Below are 24,925 nucleotides of genomic sequence, written 5' to 3' on the forward strand. Positions count from 1 at the left end.
GAAAATCAGCAAGTTCTGATATTAGTTTGGCTTTGGATTCAAACATTTGACCTTCAGCAAATTTTTCATCTAACCCGGGGGGGTTCGCAAAAAATGCACGATCCGCGTATGGCATTGGCAATTCATCATGGAATAAGGAACATGGATGCTTAGGTCCTCGATTGAGAAATGGGATCGAGTTGTGCCAATCCTTCAATATTTCTCGGTCGTTCATTTCAGCCTCCGCTTCGTCCATATCTGCGTTCCATGCTTCATCCGAATCATCATCATCAAAAGAACTTCTATCAGATTCTGTGTCTTGATCTGATTGCTCACAAAGGTCATCACCGGCCTGAACCGGATGTGTGTAGGTGGGTACAGGCACACTGCCCGAATTAGGATCAAAGCCGGTCTGAACCGACGGTGTGTTACTACCTCCGGGCAAACTATCTGGACACGGATCATAACTGGTTTGGTTTCTAGCCTGGTGCGCCTCAGCTACCAATTCTATAACCTTAAATCCAGCCACTTGAGCTGCAGTTTGTTTAATGACATCCCAAGTTTCCTCATTTTCTATCCGAAATAGTGAGAAATGGTACGATCCGGGCGGTGTTGTGTTCATACGTACCCTGATTGTCAATTTGACTCGACTCGGAAGCAATTCAAGTCCAACGTATATTTGCCGTCTTATAATAGCAAAACTGGTAGAATCAGATACGGTAAAGGTAAATGCAGCCCCTATGTCATAACCAATACCTGTTGAAGTGTTTTGGAGATTTCCACCATAATACACATTGATCAATAGCAATGACATTTTGCTGTACAAAAATCAAACACTAAATTAATTTCAAATATTTTTTTCAATTTTACAACACTAAATATAAACATATGAGTAAAAAAAAACTCACAACACTAATCAGAAGATGATACTGAGTACAATGGTGGTGGCGATCTGTTCATATGAGCACTTCTCAATTGAATTTGAAAAAAATGAAATAATGAAAAAAAAAAAAAGAACAATGGCGGCTGGTAAGTGAAGAAGAGAGAAGAGAGAAGAGAGAAGAGAGAAGAAGAAAGGTTCGGTGTGAATAAACATAAATCCTACACCGATGCATGGAAACGGTGCAGAAATGAGCTCCACCAGTCCCTAGGACCGGTGTAGAGTTTAAATACAACACTAATGTACAGGTGGCGGTGCATAATTTAGCTCCACCGGTCCCTAGGACCGGTGTAGAGAGTTTGATTTTGCAGAAATGAGCTACACGGGTCCTAGGGACCGGTGAAGAGATAGCATTTTTGTAGCCGATCGTGTGGCATGGTGTAATGGCAGTGGCATGCTCCACCGGTCCTAGGGACCGGTGTGGAACTTGTTTTTTTTGCTCCACCGATCCTAGGGATCGGTGGAGGCTACTTTTCTAATTTTTGCCCGCGCAAGGCTTGTTTGGTTAAAGGAATTATCACGAATTCTATTTAAAAAAAAATCAATATATACACATACATATTATATATTATATATATAATATACATATATATACATGTAGAGTAAGGCTACGCTACTTCGCGAATTAAACGGGGTGTTTCAATTCGCGCTCATATCTCTAGTTTTGAAGTCAAAATAGCTGATCCAAACCGTTAGATGTTTAATATATATTAAAATGTACTTAGAGACCAAATTTTACATTTTTTTTGAATTTTTTTACTATTTATTAAGATGATTTGAAAATCACTGTTTTTTAATGCCTACCGTTGAACGAAAACTTAAACTGAATTTTTGAGGCACTAAACGACGTTTTTTTGAAATTTTGATGCTTCGGATACAACGATGTTGGGGGTTTTCCCCGGGCAAAATTGGATCCATCTCGTCCTCCCATTTCTGAAAAGTGCTCATACGCACAAATCCAACTTTCCTAGCCAAAATTATGGTTGTTTAAAGTTTTTTCGAAAGTTGAACTTTAGAAATTCATAACTAACAGTAGAAAAATCCAAATAAATTGAAATTTGTGTCAATTCTGTGTATTTTTGAATGCTCTACATGCTGGTATAATCACTTTTTTCAGCTTGATCCCTGTATCAGTCCAGACTTGCTAATTTATTTTTCTGGGCCGCCCGTGGGCCTGGTGATCGGGGCATTTTTGAAAAAAAAAAAATAGGATGCGGGGTTATTTTTAAAATTATGTTTTTCTTGTATTAAAAAAAATGACCGGTAACTTGCTGTTTGAAGTAATATAATGCCTCTGGGCTTTTTCTGCAAAAAAATAAAATAAAAAGAGTCCGGCTAAATTCTCTTTCTGCGTACTAAAAATTATTTCTTTTTTCACGAAGTGTTAATAAAAATAAGATAAAAGGGTTAAATTAATATTTTATAATTAAACGATATAAAACATATTCTTGTGTGACAAAATTTGTAAAAAAAAATAAACATAACATTTTATACTTAAATCAGTAATGTTTTGCATCCGGTGAGTGAGTTTCATCGTTTCTGCAATTTGAATTTATTTTACATTTTGTTATTATTTTATTTGAATAATCTTTAATGGATTTTATTGAATTTTGATTTTAGTAAATTCCATGTTAATACAGATAAGACAATTTGAAAAGATGCGTATATTTTGAAAATAACACAAGATTTTTACAACTATTTTCGTTTTCAACGAAACATTGAATTGAATAGATTTTTATAACCATTTTAAAGTATATTTATGGTATGAGTTTTCGTAAATTAATTTATGAGTTATTGTATACGTAAAATTTTATCCCACTTAATCTCGCAACAGCTTATAAAATAAACTCATATTTTATATTTTCCTAAAAATGAATCATTATTATAATTTGCGCAATAATTACTTTATTATACGTATTTGTGAGTTTGAGTGTGAAATTATAGGGATAAGAGAGATATTTCGTTGAAGAGTAAGTGGTGAAGTAAACTCATATATACTACATACCAAATTATATTAGGTCAAAATGAATAGTTAATTTATAAAATTAATAGTATGAACTAAATAAAATCGATCGACTCACATAAATTATGGGCTGAAATTTTTGCTTCCTCTCTGAGTAAGTGTGTCTTTGGATAGCTAGGGTGCATACAAACTTATTAGCGATTCAATTTGGATTGACCATATGCATATATAATGCATGTACGCATGCATATTAATTTCATATAAACACAGGGAGGGAGAGAAAAGGAAGGGGGTTGTGTCTTGTGTGTTCGGTGCTGGCACACCGCACAACCAAGTAATAAATCGATTAATATTAACGAAAAATAAGTTGTAGTATTATGTCGTAATTAATAAAATAGCCATGCAAAATCAGCGTATATATAAAAGATCCTCATCTCCACATATTGAGGTTACCATCACACTTCTCTTTACCAACCTAATGTTTATTTTTTAATGGAATAATTATATTCAATTCATTGTGCAAACTATGCATGATAATCTCAATACTAGTATAATTTATTATGTATCTTTGCATATTGACTCTTATGAAATTTATTAATCATAAAAAATCATAATATGACATAATTCTAAGTGTAGACGTGTGTGTATACAAATTTAAATATTAGATCAAGTTAAATCATTTTTTATGTCTTGTTTTGCGAGCGAATTTAATTTTAAATAGATATTAAAATCATGTCAGTATTTTTTTCTTTATTTTATCACATTGAAGCAAAAACATGTATAAAATTTATATAACAATGGAAATTAATTCAACTTTTTCTCCAACATAAATTTCTCTGTGGTATAATTTTTCTGTGGTTATATATGTAGCTAGTAATTAACTCTGTGGTATAATTTGTTAGGTCTTGATGTACTAATTAATCTGATATATTTCTCTATGCTTTTTATATTGTTCATGGTTGTTTAGGATAATATCTTTAGATATTTCAGAGCAGTGTATGCTTTGTAATTATTTTGACAAATACTCTGATGTGGTACTAGCTAATTAGTACCAAACTTAGTAACCAGTATTAGATTTCAATGAAACTGGCATGGTTTCAACCACTTTTATCAAAAAATAAAAAAAAAATCGTTCAACTTTTGTTTTTGCTTACAACTTGCGTATAACTTCTATTCAATGGTAAATTAATTCCAACAATAGTTAAAGTTAAACGGTTGAGATTGAAAACGAAATAGATGATAAAGTTGAGTAACTTCTGGGAGATCTGTCCTTTATTTTGTAAAATTCTTTTAGACTGCTTGATAAATGTTTTATTGAATTAAGCACGACACATCAAGTGTTTAAAGCTTCCGAATATATTAGTTAGCATTTTAAAAAATACAGAGTTGGTATGAGAGTTGGCATGGTATTGGATAAAATTCTAATATATATTAACGATTACTTAGATTATGTCAGAATGCCGCTCTTAGACAACACACAGAAGATGTTTACACACTCTTTTGAGAATGTGTCATTTCGGAACGGCACTTAGATATAGTCTAAGTACCGGTTAACATTGAAACTTTTTCTAATATGCCGTTTAACTTTGAATTTTTTTTTTTTCAAATGCTAACTAAAAAAATTCGGTTAAAGCTTTGAATGAAAAAAGAAAAACGGGTTCTTCAGCTGTGTTTGCCGAGTTTGTAGTACTCCTAAAAAAATTCAAATTGTTGTGTATTAATCAGAAAATAAATCTTAACAAAATATAAAATTAGATTTTGATTCTTAAACTTCGGATAAAAACCAATTGAGTCGCTGAATTTTTATTTGCACCATTTTTTTTTAAACTTTCGTGAAAAAAAAAAATCAAGTTGGTATGTGAACTTTGTAAGGAATAAAATTAATTCGTGAACTTGTATATTTGCATCAGATGAATTCTTGAACCTTGAAAACAATAATTACTCAAGTTCTCTTGAAAAACATATTACTTCTTTTGACAATAAATGATGACAAAAATTAATATTTCGTGCTGCTAAGATGTTGTCTCTTTTCTTTTTTATTTCTTTGTCTGCTTTTAAGTTTTTTTTTTTTCTGGCTTTTATATCATTGGCTCTTTCTTTGAGAGATGACTGTTGATCCGGTTGATTCGGTTTTTGGCCCGATTTGATTCAGCGCTTCCTTGGCTGCACATTTCTCTGAGCAGTGAATGTCCTAGTTGTTGTTGTAAGCAATCTAATATTCTATTCGACTAATTTGCAATACATATAAATATTGAATTTTACGATTTCTTTATTTGAGACGTTTGCAGGTATAAATGCTACATCAATATGAGTGATCAATAAAAGTATCAAGACATGATTCATGGTAAACAAATACAATATGGATTGGCTGAATCATGAAGAGCTAGATATTTTATTTTACCATTTTATTTTTAACATCATTATATTTGAAAATATGGTAAAGTAACTTTGAGGTTGTGCTACCTGAGTCCAACCGTTATCAACGATTGTCAACCGTTGTAGCAATTAAAATCAAAACTCTAAATTGAAAAATTATTTTTCTAGGCAAATTCAACACAAACCAACTAGTGACGAACCGTTGGCAACGATTGGTCAAACGTTGAAATGTTTGATTAAAGCACAAGCAAAACTCTAATTCACAGATTGTCATATCTATGCCAACCTTTATAACGGTTGATGGCGAAATCTTGATTTTGTTTCATTTTATGTTATCTCTCTATAAAAAAGGTTTGATTGTTTCCCTTCAACCAAGCTAGTCACCTTTGAGCAGCAAATTTCGTATCCTTTGATAAGTTCACTAGTGGAAAATATGGAATCAGGATCGGTTATATACACATATCAGTATCGAAATCCAACCGATCCTGATGAAGGCGATACTGATACTATCAGGATCGGTTTTATATTTTTAAAGAACCGATCCAAATAGAAACTATTAGGATCGGTTTTTTAATAAAACTGATCTTAATAGTTGTTATCTAGATCAGTTTTTGACTAAGAACCGATCCCGATACGTACTATCAAGATCGGTTTTTATATAAAAACCGATCTTGATAGTATTTTCGAATTTTTTTAAAAAAAATTACATAACAACCGATCCAGATACGTACTATCAAGATCGGTTTTTATATAAACCTGATCCTGATAGTATTTTCGAATTTTTTTTTTATTAAAAATTACATATCAAGATCGGTTTTTATATAAAAACCGATCTTGATAGTGTTTTCGAATTTTTTTTTATTAAAAATTACATATCAAGATCGGTTTTTGAATAAAAACCGATCAAGATACGTACTATCAAGATCGGTTTTTATATAAAAACCGATCTTGATATTGTTTTCGAATTTTTTTTATTAAAAATTACATATCAAGATCGGTTTTTATATAAAAACGGATCTTGATAGTATTTTCGATTTTTTTTTAAAATTATATATCTAGATCGGTTTTTGAATAAGAACCGATCCAGATGTTTGGTTGAATGTAAAAAATGAATTTTAATTATTTGGCCAGCTTCCATTTATATATATATGCTGGCCCAATTAATATGCTACCGATACAAATCACAGATTGATAAATATATATGCATACAAATCACAGATAGATATCAAACACATCCTACAAATTAAGTTTACATATCCTAAATTATGTTTACACATACAAATCACGTACAAATCCGAAATTAAATATCATAGACATACACATCCTAAATTGTTGTACTTCATGTCTACTGTACCTCTTTCAGGAAAATTTGAACCCACATTTTTCGTAAGTCGCTCAAGCGTTGTACAGTATGTTTAGCGGGAATGTCCTGCATTTTTTAAAAGATAGAAGAGCATGCACAATTAATTGTGTATTTTATTATATTTGAAGCAACAATGCTTAATTACTTTTTGAAAATATATAAATGCATACCTTTAAGTTCGGAAAAGTATATATGTGTTCGTTTATTATGTCTTGCATGAGCAACATGACATAATATGCACATTCCCAGCCGGCTGGTTGTTGTGGGCACTACATAATAAGTTTGAAAAAATTGAAATGTATGTTAATGAGCATACAAATGGCTTATATGTCTAGATATTCACAATTTTTGGCATCTAGGTCCTTATAATCATATATCTCAATAGAAACTATTACCTTGCAATCGTTATGAATCGTCAAAGAAGTCTCCATTACCCTGATGAAGACACTGTTGAAATATGAACACATTGAACAATCAGTACTTACGAGACATATTTAAAATGATAAATGATAAAATAATAAAAAAATCTAATGCATTCTAAACAAACGTAAAATTTAGGATGTCACTTACTCTTCAACCGCAACAGTGATCATTAGCATTTTTTTTACTTTTCTTATCGAAATCGTACACGTACAATGCACTTTCTCTTGGCATAAGCACGGTCAATACCCAATGATTGCTGCATGTTAGGTTTGTAGCATGTCATATTATATAATTTTTATATTTTGACATAAATATAATAAAATGAGAATATATATATTGTTAGTGTAATAATCTAGAAGTCAATAATACGATAATTTATCATAAAGCTTTGTTCATGAATTGGATGATTAATATCATTTTGTTGCCTTGAGTATTATTGAATTTATGGATCATTTCGAGTTCATGACTGAAATTGTGAAACTCTATAATATAGATAATATATACTCTTAAAAAGTCACTGACCAAGGAAATTAGCAGGAACACTAATTACCGCGATAAGGTTAGTATGTGGATTAAAAGATGGTTAAGTTTTACAAACCACCTGACACGAGATGTCATTTTAATCACATAGATACATGTTCTAGGAACATGGTATTTGACAGACCCCGAATGAAACATTAAATAGAATTGTGTTCGTGTCATTTATGTTTTCATTCAGTGTCAAGTTCTACAGTATGAGGTATTCATCTTTCCTACTAAGAAATGTATATGTGTGATTGTTATCAAACGCTGTCGGTAAAATGCAGTTATAACGGTAGCTCTTCGGTATACATGGCTTAGCTGAGGTAGTGATGGTTTACCAAGAATACTATTTGTCCCTCGTATCTCTATACGAGCTATAGCATCACTGGGCCCCTTGATAGAGTAAGATTATCTGCTAGCGGTATAATTACAAGAGTAATTATATTTGATAATCTGCTCAAGATCAAGAAAAGATTCAGTTAGCAACGATGACACACATCTACCTTGAAACTGATCTGATAACTATGAGACAGAAGAACAGACACAAGTAAATTGTTTACTGGATCGTGATATTGTACTGTACAGCATCATCTGTGTAATTGGATGGTCATGATGTGTTGCCAGATGCCGCTCATGATTATACACATCTACCTTGAAACTGATCTGATAACTATGAGACAGAAGAACAGACACAAGTAAATTGTTTACTGGATCGTGATATTGTACTGTACAGCATCATCTGTGTAATTGGATGGTCATGATGTGTTGCCAGATGCCGCTCATGATTATAGAAGTTAAAACAGTTTTAACTCTGTTTACCAACATAACACAGATCCTATTGGGTCACACCATATAGGAGTTAATCGGAGAATCTTATTGTGATTGATTATAAATTGGTTATGATCAATAGTAAGATGGTTATAATTAATTATACGTGTTATAATTAAATTATAAATGTTATGTAAAAATAACAAGCAAAAACATTGGTTAATTTATAAACGTGTGTGACACGTTGTATAAAAGTTAACCGGTTAATTTATAAATGTGCAGTACACATTGTATAAATTACCGAAACAACAACCGCAAGAAAAATATATATAATTGTTCAGAATAATTATACGAATATTATTTGTATTCGGGCCGAGGGCATTCGGGTCTTTTCAAATTCGTCCTTATCCGCATGACATGTCATCGATCCTATCCAGATGACACGTCATCGATACCGAAACAAACAACCGCAAGAAAAATATATATAATTGTTCAGAATAATTATACGAGCATTATTTGTGTTCGGGCCGAGGGCATTCGGGTCTTTTCAGATTCGTCCTTATCCGCATGACATGTCATCGATCCTATCTAGATGACACGTCATCGATCTTATCCACATGACATGTCATCCTTATCCATTCAATGGCATATCTTATAAATAGGCCGAACTTGGAGGGCATTTTGGTCTTTTGGCAACCGACCCTAAACCCTATAAATAGGGGTGGAGGGGTAGAGAGAAAAATCGCTAATTCACTCATACCGTTTCGTGTCAAAACGGATCGGTATTTTCTCTCTTTCTCGCTTTCTCTCCCAAATAGTGTTTTGGTTGAGAAAAGAAAGTTATACGTAGTTGACGTATAATCTTGCGGGTTGTTGTGAAGTATATTTACGGGATCGATGAATAGTGTTTTACCAAATTTCGCGGTATGTCAGTTTTGCATATTGATGAAACTGAGCAACTGAAAATTCGTGTTTACGGGTTTTCATCTTTTCCCCATGAATAGTGTTTTTGCAGAATTCCGCGGCTTACGGTATTTCTGGCAGAAGAAATAAATCGCTCTCCGGTTAGTCCTGGTGGATAACCGATAGAGGTATCACACGTGTGATACTCCGAGTCGATTCCTTCCCTGGTGAGGCTCTACTCGCTCGGTCTGCATTCCAACTGTGATTTGGAAACAAGGTATAAATATGTTATATTAATCTATTTAATTGGTAAGTAGATTAAAGTTTTAGAAATCAATCATGGAGTAGATCTGTAAAAAGGATTAAATTGGGTTTTGATGCCAAAGGAATACTGAAGGTGGACCGCCTTGGAAAGTTTCCTGACATACCCCGTTTAATCCTGAGCTTAAGTTGGCCGTAGAAATTTTTGTTCTACGGTCATTCCGCGACTTAAGCCTAAACGGGTTTTGGTTATAGCACCCCGCGAAAACCCAACATATATAACACTAACATGTGGTGATAGGGTATAAATATCAATTTCTTGTCCCGATTTCCGTTGAGTGCTTGCCCTATGTATTGAAGTACACCTCCTCGATCATCACTCAGCATGGTGGCATTCGTCCGCTGGAGGTCCATGAAACCAACCTGCATATCGGGAAATTCCTCCTTGATGTATTTGTGCCAATACCTAAAAAAAAGAAGGCATACAGGTGTTCTCAAATTTGTTTTATTTGAATTGAAGGTACTAAATTCTATAATTATTACGAATATTAACTCACAGCATCCACATCTGAATGATTGGTCCAGTGAGCCACTCCCGTGGTGCAAGCAAGGCCGCATAATCATCTGCATAAACGGATATGGAGTCTGCTGAACAGAAAAGATCAAGTGGCGGATCGATTTTGAATGGACTACCATCTAGCTCCGCAAATCGATCATGCAGATGCTTGAATGTTCGTCCCATCTTGTCGAAGTTGATACCATCAAACGCCTTGGAGTGACTCGTTGCTTTCCCACCTATAGGAAGATGTACCTCTTCGCGTGGTTCCTGCAAAATTTCGTAATAAATTGAAATAAAATCCATAATGAACCATAACTCTGTCATATAGATACAAATTAAGAAGTATAAGAACTTAGCAATAATATACCTGAGCTGAACCTGTCAATATCATGGGCATCGGCCATGCAGTGAAACTGCCGAGGACCGATCCAAGAGTTAACTGCTCACCATTTGGTACAGGTAAGGGGAGCTCTAGGAAGTCCGCATCTTTAACACCATCCACCGTTACTCTTGCATGGTCGGGCGGCATCGGCCTGTTGTGAATTGTTCCAATTTGCCAAATGTTACATCGAAATCATTTATAAGATAATTTATTAAAATAATTTATAAAATAATTGGAATTAGGATTCACTATATTAACCTCTCTATGGAACACCATCCCTTCTTAAATTCTTCAATTGCAGCAGTACCGGCAACCACATATTTTCTTCATTACAACCATTCAGAGTGTGGAGAGAGAGAGAGAGAAGGATGTGAAGTATAAGTATGTGATATCGGCCAATTTTACATTCCATTTGTATAATTAATATGTTTATTCAAGGAATAAAAAAAAATTATCTTTCTAGTTTCTTAAAAAATATGTATTACTACAGGATCGGTTTTATTAAAAACAGATCCTGATCCTGATAGTATCAGGATCGGTTCTAACCAATAACTGATCCTAATAGTTCAAACTATTAGGATCGATTTTTGGTTAGAACCGATCCTGATACTATCAGGATATCAGGATCGGTTTGTAGTAAAAACCGATCCAAATGATTGAACTATTAGGATCGGTTTTATTTAAAAACCGATCCTAATAGTATCAGGATTAGTTCCCACGAAAAACCAATCCTAATAGTTATAAATTAGGATCAGTTGTTACTAAAAACTGATCTGAATAGTTTTTAGGATTGGTTTTTTTAAATAAACCGATCCAGATACTTATTAGGATCGGGTGTCCCATATAACCGATCCAGATAGGCCGATCCTGATTCCTGTTTTTCCACTAGTGGTTTAGAGTAATTTTAGTGATTTTTAGGGTGCGTGTTGAACTTAGAGCCTCTAGTGCTCGATTTTCTTGGGCTGTGTTGACTTCCCGCTTGTTGTAAGGGCTCACCGGTTCTACCTTGTACAACCTTTCTCATTGGATAATTGAAAGACATGTCGAGAAGCGGTCGTGACGTCCCGAAGATGTGAACCTTGTTTTTCCGAACTCTGTTATCATCTCTTGTGTCAACTTCTCTAAACTCATCTATTTATTTACTTGCACTTGAGATTTTTTATTTATTGAACATTCACTTGATGAAAAAAATTTAAAATTTTTAAAGGCTTCATAATTACTCTCTTCTAAGGTGCCGTCAAGGACATCACCGGTTTGGTTGATTCAGTTTTTGGTCCAGTTTGATTCAGTATCTTCTCAGCTGCAATACGGTGTAGTCTACTAGAATGATCAAGACAAATATGGGCACAGAGAAAACAATCACTAGACTTATATCATGACGCACAAAGAAATTAAACAATCACTAGACTCGTATCATGACAATTAAACAATGATAATTAAATTTGTATTTATGGGATGCACATACTTCATATGTATTTTGTATTTGTTTTACAACTAAATGTTTTTAAAGATACTCGTATAATATTATGTAACTAGTTTGTAATAATACAATGGTTTAGAGACTTAATAAAAACAGAAAGTTAATACTTCGTACCTACGTTATAAAGGTGATGGGAACAATGTGTGTGTTTTGTACTTTATACGTGGATGAGGATCGTCTCATAAAAATCGAATGATTTAGATAAAAATACAAATAAAAATATTTAGAAAAGCATATTATAATTTGGGCATCTTTTATTTTTATCTAGATATGTACTTGATGGGATCAGTGTGTCGTACTTTAAACGCGGACCATCTCATAAAAATCAGATGGTTTTGATCACAAAATGAAATATTTTATTTACAAAATCAGATTGTAATTTGAACCATGTGATTTTGATCAGATGGCTTGCAAAAATTTGCGAAACATCATCACTCTTATGATGATCAGTGTTCAGTCCGAACACGATATGTAGGAAAGTTTAAAGACTAATTTAGTTTTTTTTTAAGGACAAATTTAGACTTTTTCTTAAAAAAAAACTTGGACGCCAAATGGTTTATAAATTATTTACGGGCAAACTCTCTTTTTCCAAAAATAATAATCAACTTATCATATTTTCACACAAATTAATTAGATGCGAACGGGATGAGAATCAATATTTGATTTTGCGACAAAAATGATGCTCTCCGTTCAAAAGATTGAAGATTTCAAACTTAACTAAAAATTTACCGTAAATATTAAATAATTTAATGACTTAATCTCAATTATTTTTTTCTAAAAAAGATATGAACGAGAGGAGATTATTGACATACATCCTACGTGATATAATAAACTAAGAGACAAGCCTAACGCAATCCGACTGAATACTGATCTGTCTGAAACTCTGAATATATCCAGAACAAAAAATGAAACGCTCTATCTACTCCCGAAATCTTTTCAACGCGACGTACGCCGAATGAAAAGAGAGTTGTCTTCATCTGAACATAAACTGAACTTATCGGAAACAAAATCCCAAGGGACCTTTCACCTTTAGCGCGTCCAGGGAAGAGATGGGATAAATCACCAAATTGAACTGGGAACTGGGATAGGAATATATATCAGATAGATATGTTATTATGCCACTTGGCTTAATTGTTACAGTTACAGAATTTAATGATTTGTTATATTTTGGAGTGAGGGTGGTCCAATGGGGATGAGTATTTGTGTGGTATGATAGGGATAGAATAATTAGAGTAAAGCTAGGGTTGACTAAGAGAATTTGGTGAGCACAACTTCAAAAGTTCATCGGATCGACTTTATACGCTGAATCTAAACCGTTGAAATCTATGTACTTCATGAGTGATGCATATACATGCAAAATTTTGAAAGTTTCGTGCGCGGTCTACGGGCACTGGGATCATATGCGGCGCGACCAATGCATACTTAAGTGTTGAAGCTCATAATTTGGAAAATTCATCTATGTGCGATCTGAAAATTCAACAGCTGAGCATCATTCCGAAAAAAAAACAGTAAATCAGGACCCTTGCAGAATTTAGACATTAAGCTCCTTAATAAGGAGGAGAGATTTGAAATCATATGAGTAGTTGAGCACCTCTGAATAACCTTTAGATCCGTCTTGGTTCATGATTATCACCATATCATAACGAGGAGTACTGTTTGATGAAAATCAAATGGTTTGCGTTGTTTCAAAAAAAAAAAAAATCGATACTCTACCCTTTTCCATCCTCAATTAATCACAAATAATCAAGGTCACTTAATTTTTGATTCGGGGTTGTTTGGAAACGCTCGTTTTCAACATTGTTTTCAAATAAGAGTGTTGTTCTACACAAGATATTTCTTTATTGTATAGAATTTCGCTGCATGAAGAGAAAAACGCTCTGTTAAAAAAATTTAACAAAAGCACAGCCAAATACAACGAAACAATTGTATAATTTAAACATATAAAGGAAAGCGTTTAATCAACTGCATTCAAGTGTTTAACTTTCATTGTAAATGAGTTAAATTTTCACTTTTTAAAATAAAAACGAATCCCTGAATTTGTCCTCAAGCAAAAATTTACAGCTCTAAATTTAAACCAATCCCCAAGCGCGTCCCCGAGCACGAAATTTACAACTCTAAATTTGTACTAATTCCCGAGGGCGTCTCCCAGCACATTTTTTTTTCATTTGTGCAGAATGTGACAGGAACAGTACATGTGAACAAGTAAAGCATGTAAACCAATATGTACTGGCAAGCAAACAACATAAACAAAGCATTGAAAATTCTCTGATTAATATCAATACCTATGAATTGTTTCAGGTTCTAAGACATGTCTAACACCAAGACCAATACTTGTGAACAAGTATCAATAAGAAGTCTGCAATTTTATACAAAAGTTTGCATCAAGAAGAAAGTTATCGGGTTTTGACAACTCCATCTCATATATATATATATATATATATTTCTAGAAATATGAACAAAAAAGAAAGAAAATTGGAATACAAAAGAAAAAAAAATAATGTACCTCCAAATAATGGATTTAATATAAGAAATGTCAAAGGCACGAAGAGGATGGAGTTAGTTCTGTAAGCCAAAAAGAAATGCAGACTTGTATACGAATGTGTCAGGAACAGTACCTGTGAACAAGTAAAGCATGTAAACCAATATGTACTAGGAAGCAAACAACATAAACAAAGCATTAAAAATTTGTGCATATAAACATGTGTTTACAAACACATTTTAAAGCATATAAACATGTGTTTACAAACATTGAAAAATCTTCATTTAATAGATTAATTGTTCAAAATGAAGACTATTTTTTTAGTTATTAAATATCAAAAGCTGTTAATTTTCATAATTAAAATTAGAACAAATCCCCCACTGCGTTCCCGAGCTAACTGGGTTTAAATTGTACTTTAAAGTACGTTCAAGTACTTATAACTAGTTTAACTAGTTAAAGTACTTAAGTAGTTAATTAATAATTACAAGACTGTTAACAAGCTGGGGGACTAGCTTGGGGATTAGTAATTACAACTCCTCCTAACAGACTGTACACGAAATTAAAACGTAGGACAAAACCGTGCAAAACTAACATTTAAAACAATCAACATAAAACAGCGATGCGTCAAAATAACGATTCGTTAATTAATGGCAAATTAACAAAAAAAATTAAACCCAGTTAAACTAGTTCGGGGACAAGCTTGGGTTTGATGGCTCGAGGTATCAGAACATTTCTCAATAATCAATTATAATTTTTAATCTAATAAAACAATTCTGGCAAAAAATAATTTAGATTTGTTTTTTTTTGCAGTGGAATTAATTGTCAATTTTTCTTTTCTTTTTCCCTAAGTTTTAACTTTTGCAGTGGACGGAGGAAACATAATTTGAGAAAAACCAATAGGTTCAAACTTTTATTTTGTTAGATTTAAATTATTTACACGATAATTTAAAAAAAAAAAACTATCAATTATCTATGATAACTTTCTTCAACGTTACAGTAGTTTTCTTAAATCAGAATTAAATCACATCTGTATCCGCTGTCCTCAAAATTAAGTTTCTTAGACAGCCTGGTATGATCAAGTGTGATTTGTATGATCAAATTTAAAATCAAACGGTCCAGATCAATCCGAACTATTCACTACAGTGTTGAAAAAAAATGGTTGTTTAGGCTAATTAGTTGTTGATGGTGATTAAACTGTTAAGGATTATCTCAATTAATTGGCTGATTATTTCTAATTATAATCAATTATTTATTATTATTTTTAACTAATCATTTAACGGTACACTGTCTGTCTGTTGAACAAGCGCATACTGTTGTTGTTTATAAGACATTCAATGTATCAATCAATTTTAGAGTGCACTCAGACCCTACGATACACAAAAGGCCTGGTGTATTATGGTTTTCAGACAAGTTGCCAGAAAAAGCGTACAAAACCAGAGAAGGCGATGTCAAAAAGTACCCAAAAGTGATAAAAAATAATAATAAAAAATAGCCCAAGCTGCAGACGATGCATGCACCGCAATATTTTATGGGTCCGCTTTACCAATTTGACCCGGTAAAAATATCCTAATGAAAAGCCCTTTATACTTTTCGAAATTCCAAGTATAGTATTAGGCTATTAGCAAGTTGAAGCTGTACTAACGCGGGTGGCCAACAAGATGCATGCATGTCTCATTGTCTCCTATATTCTTTCTTTCGTCTTTCGTCTTTCCCCCCTTCCTTCAAAGTTCAAACTAAGCAAACATTTCTAAATTCCAAGTGGATTCTGATTTCTGAATCAACGCAATTCGTTCAGCGTACATACGATACAAGTGGACCGGAAACGTGTACCTACAGGATTGCACAAGTGGGAAGCGCTCCCTTAATATTTTTTTATTAAGCGTTAAATTGAAAGAGGGGCAGATTGGTAAGGAGTAAGACCATGCAGTGGGCGGGTGGTAGCGGTACACGGATACAGTGAACCGTTTCCGTTATACAGCTCAGCTGAGACGCACGCAACTAGTCCAGTGGATGGTTGGTTAACCTTAACCTGACCCGTTTTCAGATAAACACTAGAAAAATATTTTATTAATTGTTGGTAGACAGAGGAAATTGAATTGGTTAACCAAATGATGAATCCACCGTAAAAATGGTTGCTTTGTTATGAAGCTGAATAATTTCTGGAACTTGTCCATCAATGGACGCATGAAATCAGATACGGGAGTCAGAATTTTTAATTATGAAAATCAAATATCTATGTAGTCATTATATACAATTTTATTTTACAGAAAATAAAAATTAATTTTACAGTACTATAATATTTTATTATAAATATAGAAAATTATATATAAATATAATTTTTTAATTGAAAATTATTTGATCTCGTTCTTTTTTACTTAAATCCGTCTCTGCATGAAACGTATTTTGTGTTAAATACAAATTGTGTGAAAATTTAAAATTTATATATAATTTATACTTCAAAAAATAAAATTAATGCTTGCAAATAAAATGACGTACATTCATTGATAAAGAGTCTGCACAATATTATCTCCAGCAATTAAAATGATTTTGGTTCTGTTCTTTTTCATTTCTAGATTACTGAATATGTATAATATTTTTTCACCGCTAACAATTCAAGTTGAAATTCCAAATAATGTTACTAAATATTAAATTCAATCTGAAGTGTTTGCTTTTTGTGTTTATAAACAATGTACAATTATAACGGTTTAGATGATTTTGACGTGTCTCGCGATGTTCAATAAAATCAACAAGAGAAATCATGATTATTTATGGACATAATTTGTTCATAATTAATATCCAGTGATTAAAATTGTCATTCTCATTCGCTATATGAATTTTACGAGCAGTAAATGATATGTAAAGTAAGTAAAAATTAGGGACATTAAATTATTTTATATTTAATTTTTGTTATTGTGTCTGAGATAGAATGAATAAGGGTGTGTATATTATAGTGCCGATTTTTTTATTTATATCCAAAAAATAAATCAAATTACAAAAAATAACCACTTCGGCGTTTAATTTCGAAAACTACCCAATCCGGTTATGCAGTAACCGGATTTTTACTTTTTTTCCGGTTACTCAATTACCGGAAATGAGCAAAAAGTGTGGTATGGTATATGTCCGGTTAATGGTGCACCGGTTTTGTGTTTTTTTTTTTTAAAAACAGAAATTATTATTATTTTTTTATTTTTTGTATTAAAATATTAGAAATGTTGAATGTATTTCTTTGAAAATAGATGAAATACAATATAATTTGATTTATTAGAAAGACTGCAACAAATAACCCGGATCAATATTTTTCAGGTCGGATTTTTCGCGGCTGTAAGAAAAATTAATATATTTCTTTATGTGTTATTGAAAAAAAATAAAAATGCTTAGATTCCAAGTTATTGATCCCGGTTCAAAAGTCACTTCTAGGTAATCTAGAAAATATTATGATTTTTCTAGTACATTTAATTTATTAAAAGTTGTATCTATTTTGAGAATTATTTTTTAATAACAATCATTAAATATATTAAAGTTTTTGTTTTTTTTTCAAAATAGATACAATGTAAATAAAAATTGGGGACATTGAAGTTTTTCTGGTTAGTCTTTCTTCTTATATCTAAGATACATTGAATAAAGATACGCATATTTATGGTATATCAACAACGCATGTATACCTACGGGTTTTCAATAAAAAAAAAAAACAACGCATGTAAAAATTGGAAACATTGAATTCTTTATTGGTTAGTATTTTATTATTTTATCTAAGATACCGTCACTAAAGATATGCATATTTATGATATATAACTAAGTAAATATTGGAACATTGATACTTCTTTTGTTAACTTTTGCTTGTTCTGTCTAATGTACAATGGATAAAGATATGCATATTTATGACCGAAATTTTTATTAATATCCAAAAAATGATAAATTTCAGATTCTATCCACTTTTGCGAAGTATTTCAAAAATTATCCAAACCGGTCAAAATCTCACCGGTTTTCCAACTGCTTTCTGGTTATTTTCTCACCGGTTCAAGAATTAGGACCGGTGAGATTTTGACCGTTTTTAAGAAAAGAAACCGATGAGATTCTCACCAGTTTTGTGTAAAACAAATTTTTTTTAATTAATTTATTTTTTGTATTGAAATATTAGAATGTTTAATATATTTATTTGAAAATAGATAAAATACAATATAATTTGATTTATTAGAAAGACTGCGACAAATAACTCGAATCAATATTTTTCAGGCTAGATTTTTCACGGCGGTAAGAAAAATTAATATATTTGTTTACGTGTTATTGGCAAGGTTCTAAATAGCGTTTATAGCGGCATAGCGAGGAGACTAAAAAAAAAAGCTTTAGCGAATAGCGCAGCTATAGCGGAAGCTATCATAAATAGTGTTTTCTTATTTCAAAAATTATATTTTATATTTCTACTAATAGTAAACATGTCTCATCGAGAAAAAAAAAATACCAAATTAATTAAGAAGTTATAATATTCATATTGAAGTTCAATTTCTCACGGACAAGGTCCCTAGGTATTGTTTTAATTTTTCATTTTTGAAAAACCCAACAATTTTTGATATAGTTTGATAAAGTAAACAAAAGCCCATCTGGACATTAACGCCCATTAAAATTGCAAAATCATAAGCCTGTGTAGCATAACGGACTGCTACTGCCGCTACGCGCTACACGCTACACGCTATAGCGGTCGTAGCTCGATTAGCGCAGTTTTACCCCGTAGCTTAGCTTTCTAGGTCCAAAACCGCTATAGCTAGCTATTTAGAACACTGGTTATTGGAAAAAAAAAATGTTTGGATTATGAGTTATTGATCCCGATTCTAAGCAAATAAAAAAAATATTGTGATCCTTCCAGTACATTTAATTTCTAAAAAATTGTATCTATTTTTGAAAAAAAAACAAAAACTTTAAATTATTTAATAATTGTTATTTAAAATGAATTTTCAAAATAGACCTGAGCATACCTAGAAGGATCACAATATTTTTTGTATTATCTAGAAATGACTTTTAAATCGCGATCAATAACTCAAATTCAAAACATATTTAGTTTTTCCAATAACACATAAATAAATATATTAATTTTTCTTACAACCGTGAAAAATTCGGCCTGCAAAAAAATTATTCAGGTTATTTGTCGCAGTCTTTCTAATAAATTAAATTATATTATATTCTATCTATTTTCAAAGAAATATATTAAACATTTATAATATTTGAATAAAAAATAAAACTAAATTTTTTCTGTTTCGCAAAGAAAAATACAAAACCGGTGAGATTTTGACCGGTTTGGACAATTTTCGAAATCTTACACAAAAGTGGGTAGAATTTAGAATTTATTAATTTTTTTTTATGTTAATAAAATGTCGGTATTTATGATAACATAACGTAAGTAAAAATTGTGTACATTGAATTCTTTCTTGTTGACTTTTTCTTATTTTCATACAGAACAATTTCTTATTTTCATATAAGATACAGTGCATAAAAACATATAAACTTAAATTTAATCAATAAATCTTTTGCTAAAACCAAAACCAATATATTATGTATCGGTTGAATTATTCATTGCAACTATTAAAATATGGGTTTCAATTTTTAGAAAGCTATGTAACATGACTATAAAGAAAATTTAGGAAAGAGTTTAAGAAGATAATTATATAATTTTGCAATATCACCAAACTAATACAGAAAAAAAATCTCCGTTTTTTGAAAGGTTTTTTTTGTCTGTCCTTTAATCCAATTAAGAGACCCGAGCATACTTGGTTAGCTTTTAAGCAAGTTTGATTGAAAACACAGTAGGATTCAAATTTGATTGAAAACAGCTTAACATAATTTCTTAAAATATTATTTTTGATGTGAGTTACATGTCGACAATTAAGATTTATTAATAAAAATAAAATTGCAAATGGAGTTATAGGGAAACGGAACCATCTGTGACAGTAAAACGGAAAAAATGACAAAAGCAGGTAAACAGTGGATGGTGGGACAGGTATCCATCTTATTTTATTGCAAGTGCTGATGGGATGGGACCGCCCACGGATAAGTCAAATGAATCAAAGCACAGAGGGGCCGAACCCAACCCATCTGGCCTGGGAGGGGGTAAGCATCCATGGCACGGAGGTGCCAAATACATTGAACCTTGCTAGCTGGTCTCTTCCTGGGCCCCGCTCCCTGCTCAAAAGCGGTGAGTACACCCCCCTCTGATCCTCGTTTCCTCTTTTTTTTTTTTTATTAATTAATTATTGCATCAGCACTTTATAAAATATATATATATATTCTTATGAATTATATACTTTATACACAGTCGTATCCTCTAGCCTCCGTTACCGTTTCTTGTGGACTCCTGCCAACGAAAAAGCAACGTCTTCCTTTTTCTCTATCGCTAGTTATCCTCACCCCCCGATTCGCTCCTCGATACCCCCCCCCCCCCCCCCACGATTCAATCGGACCGTGGATCTACGCGTCGACCCCATCTAACCGTCCGATTCTCCCACTTGCTTTTGGGTTACCTCGGGATAGATAAAATAAGAGGTGCTCCACTCACCTCTCGTTTTATACAAACTTCCTCTCTTCTTTCTCCTCCTACCTTCCCCCTTCTTTCTCTTATGTTCTCTTTTTTCCCTATTCAATAGGGTTTCTAAATCGATACATGTTTTTTTCTTCTTCGGGTGAATTGATCTTGTAAATGCTTTCTGATAGCCACAGTTTGATAGATCGTGTGGTGTTGCTGCTGCTTCTCTCTCTACTGTCCGTGGCTTCGACCTGTCGCTTGGATTCCTTCCTCCTCCTGCAGCCATGCCAGCGCTTGTCAATTTTCCAGGTATTTTTCCCTTTCACTTCTGTTTAATTTGGCTAGTGGTTATTTCCAAAAGGAAAACAGTTCCCTGAAATCGTTGCTTTGACTAGATCCGATTAATTTGGGGCTTTTCTAACCAGAAGTTAAATTTATCTTATTGATTCCAAATGATCTGTGTATGTAATTTTAAGAAAAGAAAAAAGAGTTCCGATTGTGTCTAATTTATATGATCAGAACTCTGCTAGTGTTGAGTCCTTGGATGGTTTGATTTGTAGTTACTCATCGAACATAGAAATGACTAGTCTTCTTGCATTTTTTGTTTTCCCTGGGATATCTGGTACAAGGGAAATGTTTAAATATAAGACGAAGCTATTTATTTGTTTTTTTGTTCTGGCTATTGTGCTTCTCTAAATAAAATCCCTTTGCTAATAAACAGGCAATAATGAAGTATGCACAGAGGGGTTTCTCTTCCCACACTATGCAGGGGTGGCTGCTTACCAACCCCCTTGCAAGAGGTCCCGCATCACTGCCCCCTTTTGCTTTGCTATTGATGATAACCAATTTGCCAAATTAAATCAGAAGGTGGTGGAAAAGAGGCCATGCTATATCGATGCTCTCCCTAACGAGTGCCTCTTTGAAATCCTGCGCCGCCTTCCTGGTGCTCAGGAGAGGTGTGCCTCTGCATGCGTGTCGAAGAAGTGGCTCTCTGTTTTGAGCTCCATCCGCTCATCTGAAATCCCCAAGGAAACCAAGACATCTTTGCCGGATCTTAATGAGGAGCCGGTGATTGATGTAGAGGAGGAGGTTGAGAGCGAGGAGTGCATACGCCGGACTTTGGAGGGAAAGAAGGCAACTGACATTAGACTCGCTGCCATATCGATCAGCAGCGGGTTCCGTGGTGGCTTAAGCAAGCTGCTTATCCAGGGGAGCCACCCGACACGTGGGGTCACTGACAAAGGTCTCGCTGCTATTGCACGTGGATGCCCGTCTCTTGCTGTACTTTCAATCTGGAATGTGCCCCATGTAACCGATGCCGGTTTATCTGAGATTGCTGATGGGTGTCCCTTGCTGGAGAAGCTTGATCTAGTCCAGTGCCCTCTGATATCTGACAAGGGTTTGATTGCCGTTGCCCGCAAGTGCCCGAATCTGACGTCGCTTAATGTGGAATCGTGTGTGAGGGTTGGTAATGATTGCCTCCAAGCAATTGGCCGGTGCTGCCCCAAGCTGGCGTCTGTGACCATCAAGAACTGTCCGCTTGTGGGGGACCAAGGAATTATTGATCTTGTTTCCTCTGCTGGTGCCTCTTTGGCTAAGGTTAAGCTTCACGGTTTGAACATTGGTGACCATGCTATTGCTAATGTGGGTTTTCACGGAAAGGCAATCACTGATCTGACTCTGTCAGGTCTCCAATCAGTGGCTGAGAGGGGTTTCTGGGTCATGGCCAATACACTCGGTCTCCAGAAACTGAAATCCGTGGCAATCATATCTTGCCCCGGGCTAACCGATCTCGGTCTTGCATCCATTGCTAAATGCTGCCCGGGTTTGAAACAGGTTCACCTTCGCAGATGTGGTCAGGTATCAGATGCCGGCGTGAAGGCATTCTTTGAGGCAGCAACATTGCTGGAGAGTCTCCAGCTCGAGGAGTGCAACAGTATCACACTTAACAGTGTTCTTTCTGCACTGATTGTGTGTGGCCCCAAGTTCAAATCCCTTTCTCTGGTGAAATGCTTGGGGATAAAGGATATCATTACCCCTCCTGGCATGGTTCAAATCCCGTCATGTGCCTCCCTTCGTTGCCTGACTGTCCGCAATTGCCCTGGGTTCAGTGATGCCAGCATGGTCATGGTGGGCAAGATCTGCCCCATGTTGGAGAGCATTGAACTGAGCGGCCTTGGCGAGGTCAGCGACCACGGCCTCTTTCCCCTGATCAACACCTGTGCTGGTCGGTTGGTGAATGTCAATCTCTGCAAAAATGCAAATCTGACAGACCTTGCTGCGATTTCTCTGGTGAAGGCAAATGGAAACACCATCAAGTTGCTTAACCTAGATGGCTGCAAGAAGGTGACTGACAAGACTGTAATGGAAATTGTGGAGAGGTGTGTCGTGCTTGAGGAGCTAGATCTGTCGAGGTCCATGGTGAGTGACTTTGGTGTTGCTGCCCTGGCATCTGCCAAGCAGCTTAAACTGCGGGTGCTCTCTTTGGCCGGCTGTCAAAAGCTGACTGGGAAGAGTGTGCTTTCATTGGGGAAAATGGGGAGGTCTCTTGAAGGGCTCAATCTCCTATCTTGCAATCTGGTAAATAGCTACAATCTGGCATCACTGGAGGAGAAGCTCTGGTGGTGTGACCTCCTCATTTAATCAATCCAGCTCTGATACTCCAACATTTAAGTATATGAAGAACAGGTGGTAGTAGTGAAAGTTTTTTGGGGTTTCTTTTTCGGCTCGTGTCAGAAACAGGCATTGGGCTTTCGTATTTTGCACAGGGCATGGTTATTTGTGGGGGAGCTTTTACCGAATATCCTATTTTTTTTCAGATTCTCCTTTCCAGGGAGTCTGTTTTTGGGGATATTTGGTTGCTAATTTCCTCCTGTTGTGACCCTGGTCCTCGTGGCTGCAGTTACAAACCGATTCCTGGTTTTTATGTAGTTTGTTAAGTCTGGAGCTGGTATTCCCTGTTCAGGTGCTTTGGCTTTGTTTCTTTTCTTTTGTTTCAAAGACTGCTAGCTATTAGCAGTTTTTCTAGTTTCAATGTAATGGGTAGGTACGCCCTCTAGCTGTTTGATTTCCTTGTGGGAAGTTGGTGTTTATGAGATTGTCCTTGTATTGTGGCTTGTTGTATGAAGGTTGCTTTTGTGCAGTTCTGTTTGGATGCCTGGTTATACAATGGGACTCAAGTTAGTGTCACGACCTTTTGTTTATGGTTTGTTTTTTAGCTTGAGTCCCGCTTTTTACAGGCTAATGGTTGAGAACTGTAATTGCTGCAACTTTTATCTTAATAATAATAATAATGAAAGTATTTTATGGTTTGTGTTATAATTGTGATTCTGTTCATCTCTCTTTGGTATGCTTTTGATACTGATCCTTTCTTGGATGCAATTGAAACATTCCATTGCGATTGTACATGTGATTGTGTTCATTGCTCTTTGGTATAATTTTGTTAATGTTTGAGAAGTGTACCTCTGTAGTCTCAAAGAAATGAGAATTCAGAATTGAGAAGCGAACCCTTGCTGCTTCCATGATCGTCTATGGCTTGTGTTCATTAATTTATGGTTTTTCTTTTGTATTTTGTTGTTTTTGAAAACTTGGTAGAGGCTACTGAGATATGGTTTTTCTTTTGTGCTCATCCTTTTTTTTATTTCAAAAGTTGAATTGTTATCTTGTTGGTATTGGCTTTGGTGGTACGCGTTATACTATAGTCTATAATAACACTTGGTAATGACAATTTGCACTATATATACATGACTTTTCTTGTGATGGCTGTATGATTGGTAATTGAATCATGACTAACCGACTAGGTTCAATGCATTCCTTTCAGGAGCCTTTCACACGTCTAAGGTCCACTTGTATGCTTATCACTTCTCTACAAGTGTAAAATATTTAGCATCTGTCTTCAAACTTTTTATTATCCAGCAGTTCTCTAGTTCAAACGAAGGTATGTTTGGTTGAGATGAGAATAGGTTATTTTTGAAGTTTAAGTTATTCGGAATAGTCTATTAAGTGGTTAGTTGAGT

General features: G+C 34.2%; 1 protein-coding gene across 1 annotated transcript; it reads left to right on the forward strand.

Moving 5' to 3' along the window:
- The first annotated feature begins 20,733 nt into the window (after positions 1-20,733).
- On the forward strand, positions 20,734-24,227 carry LOC144571612 (EIN3-binding F-box protein 1-like). The gene is made up of 2 exons (XM_078320963.1): positions 20,734-21,218; positions 21,631-24,227. The coding sequence occupies exons 1-2, from the start codon at positions 21,194-21,196 to the stop codon at positions 23,550-23,552; spliced, it is 1,947 nt and encodes a 648-aa protein (XP_078177089.1). The 5' UTR covers positions 20,734-21,193; the 3' UTR covers positions 23,553-24,227.
- Positions 24,228-24,925: the final 698 nt, after the last annotated feature.

This window comes from Carex rostrata, chromosome 19, assembly GCF_964058835.1.
Source record: "Carex rostrata chromosome 19, lpCarRost1.2, whole genome shotgun sequence".
Taxonomy (NCBI): Eukaryota; Viridiplantae; Streptophyta; class Magnoliopsida; order Poales; family Cyperaceae; genus Carex; species Carex rostrata.

Bases quoted from the DNA above. Each gene is read 5' to 3' on its own strand.
- LOC144571612 (XM_078320963.1), top strand. From the start codon at position 21,194: ATGCCAGCGCTTGTCAATTTTCCAG. The intron at 21,219-21,630 runs GTATTTTTCCCT...GCTAATAAACAG, and splicing joins AGCGCTTGTCAATTTTCCAG to GCAATAATGAAGTATGCACA.